The following is a 9,133-nucleotide window of genomic DNA, read 5'->3' on the forward strand; positions in this document are numbered from 1 at the left end:
TCTGGCTGCAGAAAGTAAAGCTAGATTAGGTGAGAGTCACCCTCAGGGGCTGTCTTCAGCAGAAGCCAGGATGGTCAGTGCTTCTAGGTGGTAAGAGACAGATTCCAGGCCCAGAAAGGCAGGATGTACTTACTGGGAGTGATGGTGGTGACACTGAGGTCACTGCTCCACCAGGAGTGCGGCCGGGGGCCTTGTGGTGAACACATGAACAGGAAAAGGTCTGGGGAGAGACCCAAAAACAGTGAAGAATCTCCATCGTATTTGCCAGCAAAGTGATGCACACATGCATTAAAGCAGGATGCGGAGGACCTGGCTCCCGAACAATCAGCTTGGTAGAGGCTGAAATTCCTCACTGACCACAGCGAGCCCCGCTCCTCAGCACAGAAACATAACTGAAAGTCCCTTTTGCCCAAATGCTTTGGAGTTAAATGTAAACAGTTGTACATTTAAAAGCTGTTTCTCATCTATGACAACTTTCAGCACCCACCTAATATTTTCTCACAAATACATGTATTTAACAAAGGGCTCAGACAGGCTGTACCTCCTGCCAACTGTCTATACGGCACAGCTCTTGCTCCCAACTTGAATATTTACACCGGCCCTCTGTTGTGGGTATGTGGGGGAACAAACAAACACAGGCCCACCCAGCCTTTATGTGGAGCCCTAACACCTGCTGTCTGTGCTGCCTGGAGCCCTTCCCGGCTCCCTTCCATCCCACCCTGTGGCTCAGCTAAGCTCCATCTCCTCTGGGAAGGTTTCTTCCACACCTGCTGCTGCTCCCCCCTCTCTGTTCCCAGAGCACCCAAATATCACATGATCATTGTTGACCAATCATCTCCCAGGAGACCCTGCGCTCCTTGCGAGCCAACTGCCTGTTTATCCCTGGCTGCCTACCCAGGCCTGGGCCATCATAGGTGTTCAACACATCTGTTAAATAGTATGATACAAGTGATGCACTCTGGGAGGGTAGAATCAACAGAACAAAATCAAGAATATTTGTTATTAATCGTTTTTAATCCTAACACCTTCCTGCTGAGGCCAGTAGGATCCTTTTTTCAGCTGAAGCTGAATCTCAGAGGAGCTTAGTTACTTGCAGAGTCCCACAGCAGTGTGTCTCACAGCTAGAATGTAAATCCAGCATCCTGATGTGAGGCCGGCATTCTCTGCACTCCAGCTCATGATGGTTGGACGGGAAAAGGCCTCACAGAGGAGGACACGAGAATCACACTACAGAGCAGGAAGGTCCCAGGTCCAGGTGCCAGGGAAGGGTGTGCTGGACAGAGAATGATCCTGGGCCTGCTCTGGAATGGCTCCTCTGCCTGGGGAGAGAGGAGGGCCAGGGACCTCTGAAACTGCATGTGAAACTGTGTCAGGGGCTGGACTCTTCCTTGGAGAGGGTCCAAGGTTTCATGAGACTGCCAGTGGTTCCATACCCCCCAAAATATAAAGAACAATTTTCCAGAAACTGCTTCATGGAAAGAGGAACCTCACGTGATTTTCGGGAAGCCTTAGAACTCTAACCAAAGCTGGGCTTGCCAAAAGGACTTGAGGTGCCGTCACTGGAAAATGGCAGGAGACGACAGCAAACAGAACACCAGAGACACCTGGTGCACCTGAAGGGGATGATCGTGACACCTCTATGAATAGCCCTGCCTGGCCTGGCCCTTAGGAAGTCCTGCCATTAAGGCAGCATTTTTATTTCGTCCTTATTATAGACACGACATGTGCGCATTATAGAAATTTGGAGAGCAGAGAAAGTATTAGAAATCCAGAAAACTTACCAATAAATGACCTTTTTTATGCAAAAAAAGATAATTTTTGCATATTTTAGTATATTTTTCTAGTCTTTATTTTTTCTGTATTACTTACAAAGCTGAGTGTATAAACACAACTTCGTATTTTTTGTTAAATTATAAAGTATTTTTTAGGTCTTGCTTTGTTGCAAGCACTTTTTTTAGTTTTTCTAGAACTACTTTTTTTCCCTCAAAGAGCCTTATAATAAAAATAATAGTAATTAAACTTTATTGAACCAGTCATTATGTACCAGGCACTATTTTAAATATTTTACATGTGTTAATTTATTTAAATCCTTCTAACAGCCTTGTAGGTAGGTGGTGTTATTGGCCCGTATTCCAGATGAAGAAACAGACACAGAGAGTTTAATAACTTGCCCAAAGTCACACAGCCCCAAAACAGTGAAGCTGATATTCAAACCAAGGCAGTCTAGCTCCAGAGTCTGTGTTCTTAACTATGGAATTATGTATAAAGCAGCTGACAATTTCCTAGAAAGACAGAAATATGAGGCAAGACGTTCATCCCTTGTCACTTGCACCCATGCTTCTCAGATCCCCGTAGGGGATAATTAGGAGGCTGGGCCATTTTCAAGGTTATTTAGGTTGGAGGGTCTCTGGTTTACAAGTGATTTTTGTTCCTTACAAAACAACTGTTCTAGTTGTGCTACTGGCCTGTCTTTGGCGCTGGATGGAAATTTTATCCAGCAACTCCCCTGAGACCCTTGGGGTCCAGACATTACAGTGGCCTGTCCGCTTCCACTGCAGGCCTTTGGATCTTTGGATCAAAAACGAGCTCTGGCTTTGGAGAAAGAAAATGTGGGGTGGGCGTAGAATGCTTCGTTGAGCTGCTTTTATTTGATACCTGACAATTCTGCTTATCTCTGGTTTAAAACAATTAACACATGTAAGTAAAATACAGTTTATTAAAAAAAAAAAAGAATGGAAAAATCGTATTAAGGAAAACAATCACCATAGCCTTTGTATATAACCTACTAGGTTAAAAAAGAGACAGGAGTCTACGGCCATGCCACCCTGAACAAGCCTGGTCCCATCTGATCTTGGAAGCTAGGCAGGGTCGGGCCTGGTTAGTACTTGGATGGGAGACCACCTACAAAGACCAGGTGCTGTAGGCGTAACAAATTTTAAAAATAAGGTATTGTAAGCTGACAAGTTCCTTGCAATCTGTGAGGTCAACCAAGGGTTGCTTCTCCTAAAAAAAAAAATAATAATAATAAATAAATAAAATAAAAATAAAAAGGAGACAAGAACAAAGCTTCTAAGAGCACTTTGTCTCTGTAAGGAATATGCTGACCGGGTCCTGAGCTGAGGGTCTTGGGGAGTCAGGTAGGTCAGAGTTCAGAGTCAAGTCATGAAAGGGGAAGACATGGTTTATTACAAAGTTTATAAACGAAGTTTCCAGGAAGCCAGTATCTTTTCACTAGTCAGCTCAAATTTGGCTGAACAACTTCTCTTCTGTAAAGCAGTTGAAATAAGTCTTTTAAATTTTGGTCTCAGTGTTTAAAGGGATCTGATTTACAGGCAACTGAATGCAATTAGAAATATTGCCCTCGGAAACTAGTCCACTAGATAGGGATAAATAATACCGATGTTGCAGAATGTGGGCAAAGAGGCCCTGAGAGGTTATGCCCTGGACAAGATATTAATTGGTAGCAAAGCTGTTGCATTAATAAAATGTGGACTTAGGGAGAAGAGGAGGAAGTGTGCATGAGGGTGGCTGAGAAGCACCGAGTGTAATGCCATTACGGTTTTTTAATAGAAGTTTTTATTTGTGTGCTTTTAACTTGGAAGAGAAATATGTGTTGAAATTTCTCTGCCGTATTTTTTCCCTTTTTAAAAAGTCCTTTGTCTTCACCCAGTTCCTCCGGCCCCTGCCTCTCACGACCACCAGTCTGTTCTGTTTCTGAGTTTGCTTTTTTTTTTTTTCCCATTTTTCATTCTACATGTAAGTGAAATCATACAATATCTGTCTTTGTCTTATTTCACTTATAATACTCTCAAGGCGCATCCATATTGTCACAAGTGGCAGGAATTTTTTATGACTGAATAATATTCCATTGTATACATCTTCCTCATCTGTTCTTCCATCGATGGACACTTCAGTTACTTCCATGTCTTACTATTGTAAATAACGCTGCAATGAACATCGGGGAGCAAATATTTGTTTGGATAGTGATTTTGTTTCTTTTGAATATATACCCAGAAGTAGAATTGTTGGATCATGTGGTAGTTCTATTTTAATTTTTTGAGGAACCTCCGTACTGTTCTCAGCAGTGGCTGTACCCATTTACAATCCCACTAATAGTGCACAAGGGCTCCCTTTTCTCCATATCCTTGCCAACACTTGTTATTTGTTGATTTTTTTTATTATAGCCATTCTAACAGATGTGAGGTGATATCTCATTGTGGTTTTGATTTTCATTTCTCTGATGACATTTGTCTGATGGCCATCTAGATGTCTTTGGAAAATGTCTATTCAGATCTTCTGCCCATTTTTTAAATCGGATTTTTTGGGGGGTTTTTTTTGGCTATTGAGTTGTATGAGTTCTTTTTATATATTCTTTATATTTATATTCACCCCTTATTAGATACATGATTTGTAAATATTTTCTCCCATTCAGTAGGTTACCTTTTCATTTGGTTGATGGTTTCCTTTGCTGTGCAGAGTTTTTTTACTTCGATGGAGCCCCACTTATTGATTTTTGCTTTTGTCACTTGTGCTTTAGGCGTCAAAAATCCAAAAAATCATTGCCAGTGTCAAGGAGCTTACCCACTACGTTTTCTTCTAGGAGTTTTGCAGTTTGGGTCTTCTTTTCAAGTCCTGAATCCATTTTGAGTTGCGCTTACGTATGGGGTGAGAGAGTGGTCCAGTTTCATTCTTTCGCATGTGGCTGTCTAGTTTTCCTAATACCATTTACTGTATATTCCACATTGTATATTCTTGGCTCCATTGTCATAAATTAATCAACCATTTAGGTGTGGTTTTATTTCTGGGTCTTTCTCTATTCTGCTCCATTGATCTATGTGCATGTTTTATGCCAATATTGTACTGTTTTGAAAACTATAGCTTTGTAATATAGTTTGAAATCAGGAAGTCGGATGCCTTCAGCTTTGTTCTTATTTCTGAAGATTACTTTGTGTATTTGGGGTTTTTATAATTCCATATAAATTTTAGGATTGTTTTTATATTTCTGCGAAAAAACGCCATTGGAATTTCAGTAGGGATTGCACTGAATCTGCAGGTTGCTCGGAGTAGTACGAACATCATAGCAATACTAATTCTTTTAATCCATGAGCACAGAATAGCTTTCCATTTACTTCTTTCTTCTTCAATTTTTAAACATAGATAAATTGAACATTTTCAGTGTTTGTCCTCCATATCTTATCTATATATCAGGTGTGCCAGGAGAGATGTCCATGAATTAAAATGAGTTATAATAATTCTGGTGGAGCCAGAGCAGTAATGGTTCGTGTCTATTTGAAACCCTCCTCCTCCTCTGGTGGTAAGCGTCCCCAAAGCAGAGGGGTCTGCAAGAAGTTAGCCAAAAAAAAAAAAAAAAAAAAAGAAGTGCCTTTTTTCCATTCTGTTTTAGGCTAATTTCAATAAGGCTGCCGAAGACGTGAGGAAGCTGAAAAAAAGGCCAGACGACGAAGAACTGAAAGAGCTCTATGGACTCTACAAACAGTCTTTACACGGGGACATCAACACTGGTATTTACTGTCATTTTGAAAATAGTAATACGCTTTGAATAATGTTTATAGAAGCCCAGAGTAAAAAGTAAACCTGAAATTGTATCTGTCCTTCTTTTGGCAGAGTGTCCAGGGGTGTTAGACTTAAAAGGCAAGGCTAAGTGGGAAGCCTGGAACCTCCGAAAAGGTGGTTAATTTTTATGTAAGTTCCGTAAACTTTCTTCATTTCCTAGTACGTCTGTCAGTGAAATAAACTGTTTCTATCTTTCTAGGATTATCGAAGGAAGATGCCATGACTGCCTATATTTCTAAAGTAAAAGAACTGATACAAAAATACGGAATTTAGAATTCAGCACATGAGAAAACTTTCTTTCTGAAGCCTCCATAATGGTTTCATGACCTAACGTTTAGGAGAGAAATGCACTGTCAAATATCGCAAATATCGTTGCTAGTAACATGAATTGTAATCCTTAATTAGAAGTGTGATAAACTGTATACTTAATGAAATTTTACTTGCTAAAACCGGGTGTTTTTTTTAATTTAGGTTTCTGATTCATTATGTGTATCGAAGACTAATCAACATAAAGAGGTGATTTTAAGCGTTCTTTTTAAAAGGTTATTGCTCTGGTAGCATGTGCACAGAGGTGTTAACGATCATTTGTTCTTTTGGCTTCTCCGTTTTTCTTTGATGGGTTAGTATTACTGTTTTGATTACACCAGTAATACAGTTTTTAAAGTAATACAGTTTTAAAGAACCAGTAACAAGATCGTTCATTTGCTGTGCTGTGTAGCTTTGGGGTTCATGCTGACACAGGGCCTGGCTCCTGTCCTGGTTCCAGTCCTCACTCTGTGACTTAGTTACTAGGTGACCTGAGGCAAATTACTTAACCTTGCTGTAGAGTTGGGAGGAAAATCAATCTCTCAGAGGTGTCAGAATTGACTGAGATAACTATAGTTTTAAAGCTTATGTTATATAAAACGTAACATTTTAAAGCTTATGTTATGTAAAACATAACAACAAATAAACTAAATTTTTTAAAATAAATTTGAGTCTATAGTTCGTCGAAGAAAAAAAGGCTAACAGGACTATCAATTATTTTTCTTTAAATTTTTACTTTTTAAACAAATCAGAAAATGAAACTGAAATGTATCTAGTGATGATAAACTGAACAACTACTGAACCTCTTACACTGAGTTTTATCAGAGTGAAAATGTAGAGTCTGAAATATATTGGCCCAATACTCAGTCTTTCTGGCTGGTATACAGGCTCTCAGAAAAAAGATAGTCTCATTTGAACAGTTCTAAAATCTGAGAGTCCGTAGGATAAAAATTCCCAAGAAACAGTGTACCTCTATTGCCTGCATAAGGGTTCAGGTTTGATATGGTATGACCAGAAGGGTAGATTGATTTCATGTGACTTAAAAAAAAAAATCTAGATCGACTAGAAGAATTTCCAGGGAATTATGCTGTGTGAAAAAAGCCAGTCCCAAAAGGATTCATACTGTCTGATCCCATTTTTGTAACATTATTGAAATGGCAAAATTATAAACCTAGAAGACTGAATAGCAAGTGCCAGGGAGGAGGCTCGTGGGTGTGGCCGCGCGAGGGCAGCGGCAGGACCCCGTGGTCAGCGGACGTCCTGCATCTTGACTGGATCAGTGTCAGCATCGGGGCGATGACGTTACGTGCTGACGACGTTACGTGGGGATTGTGCACGGTGTTCCTGTCCGGGAAACGAGGTCGCGCTGTGTTATTTCTAACCACCACATGCGAATCTCTGGGTATCTCAAAATAAAGAGCTTGATTAAAAAACAACTCTAGCTTGATTCCTAATCTGGAAAATTCTGGGAAGTAATGATGATTCTCACCTCTAGTAAGTTTTGCCTGAAGATAGTCAGAAACCCCCGACGATGAGGTCAGCATCCAGATCCAGCGGCGAGGAGACAGCAGTGACAGGCGAGGGCCTGGCCGCGCTCCCAGCTCTCCGTGGACTTCATTTCCACCAGGCGGAGCGGCAGGTGAAGAAGCCCATCGCGAAAGTCTGGCCTTGACTCCATCGTGAGATTCCCACCTATGGGCTATATTAATAATCTGTTCCAATTAATAATCAAGAATCAGAACGACTTTAGTACCAGGCCTTCTGTAAGGGGACCCTGGAAATCATATCATAGCAGACACGAAAGCACAGCATCGCACATACTAAGTTAAACACAGCATCATTTGCTTGAGGCTGTTTTTAACTTAAATTTATTACGTGAATTCTAACACAAAGCCTTCCCCCCATAATGAACTGATATTATTTGTACTTTGTTAAAAATGAATGATAAATTCTGAAAAATTCCTCCTGTATGCATTTCCCTTGATCTTATTTACTAAGACTCTCTATATGATTTTAAAATCGTAACAAAAAACACGAATGCATATCGTGCTATCATAAATATTTCAGTGTTTTCAAAGTTAACGTTTTAACATCTAACGCTGTGTTAAGCCGTCGAAGCCCTGAGAAAGAGACATCGGTTGTATCGAGTAGTGGCGTTTATCGTGAAGATGCAGAGGAAGAAAGGGAGCCAGGGTGCCCGATGGAACAGCCAGGACTCCAGGACACAGTCTGCGAGCTGCCAGGGGGCAGGGTCCACGCAGCCCAGGGACACGGCGCCCCGTCATCGCTGCCAGCAGGCACCTGTGGATCCCACTCGTAGTGTCCTCTGTTACTCTGGCTCAGCCCCTTTTCCCTATTTCTGCTTTTTCTTTCCTCTTTTAGTCCCTGTTTGTTTCCAACTGTTCTGTTTTCTCCCTGTGTCAACACTGGATGGTCACAGAGAGAGGCCGAGGCAGCCTATGGGACTTGGCATTTGCGCTTGGCCACTCCATATGCCCAGGGCCAGACTCTAGATCGGTTTTGCCCATGGGAGGGCTCCCAAGAGTCCCAGTCAGTCACTGCCAGGGCACTAGCAGGGCCGCTCGGAGCCAACAAGCAGGTGACATGGAGGAGTCCATGAGAAAAGGGCCAGGGCCTGCGGGCACTCTGCGGACTTGCCAGGACAGATGGCGACGATTGCTCAGGACTGTCTCATTTTAACCAAGCAGTGGGTTACATTTCCTTAGTTAATGGGACAACCCTGCATTTCAAAAGATCAGCTCAGGCTTTGAGCCCCAGCTGATGAAGCAATGATTTCAAGCATTTCCCTTGCCCGTCATTTTCGCGGTTTACAACAATTGATGAAGGAAAAAATGGATCATTTACCAAGCAGGAATTTTGTTGACAAACTTCCCACAGATGAGATTCAAATGAGATTCTAATACAAAGATAAAGCACCCCACCAGAAGCATGCTTAACCTACTTGTCTTTTGTCCTCAGATACATAAATGCTCAGTGGAGAAATATATATCTAGTAAATCACTGACAGTAGCATATGTATAATATTCTAGTCTCTGAATAAAACCAATGAGCTACTTCTGAAAAATTAAGAGTCTCTTATAATCTATTTTGAGACCAAAAGGAAAAATATATAAAAATAGGCCAGCATCGATATTTCTAAACATTGGGTTATGTAGTTCTTGATGAAGTTCTCAGTAAAAGTTTCCATGAAATAAAAGTGATCTCCTGGAAGTACATGAATATCAAAACTCCC

At 41.2% G+C, this 9,133-nt stretch overlaps 1 protein-coding gene and 1 pseudogene across 1 annotated transcript in view; both read left to right on the forward strand.

Moving 5' to 3' along the window:
- The window catches only part of ACBD7 (acyl-CoA binding domain containing 7), a 9,179-nt gene extending 2,209 nt beyond the window's left edge, over window positions 1–6,970 (forward strand). Inside the window, exons 2-4 of the mRNA XM_011359577.2 lie at window positions 5,405–5,522; window positions 5,626–5,688; window positions 5,774–6,970. Of these exons, the coding sequence (XP_011357879.1) occupies window positions 5,405–5,522; window positions 5,626–5,688; window positions 5,774–5,847 (255 nt within the window). The 3' untranslated portion in view covers window positions 5,848–6,970. The remainder of the gene's footprint in view (window positions 1–5,404; window positions 5,523–5,625; window positions 5,689–5,773) is intronic.
- Window positions 2,808–2,926, forward strand: LOC111739321 (annotated as a pseudogene).
- Window positions 6,971–9,133: the final 2,163 nt, after the last annotated feature.

The sequence above is a fragment of the Pteropus vampyrus genome, unplaced genomic scaffold (genome assembly GCF_000151845.1).
Source record: "Pteropus vampyrus isolate Shadow unplaced genomic scaffold, Pvam_2.0 Scaffold49, whole genome shotgun sequence".
NCBI classification, from domain to species: domain Eukaryota; kingdom Metazoa; phylum Chordata; class Mammalia; order Chiroptera; family Pteropodidae; genus Pteropus; species Pteropus vampyrus.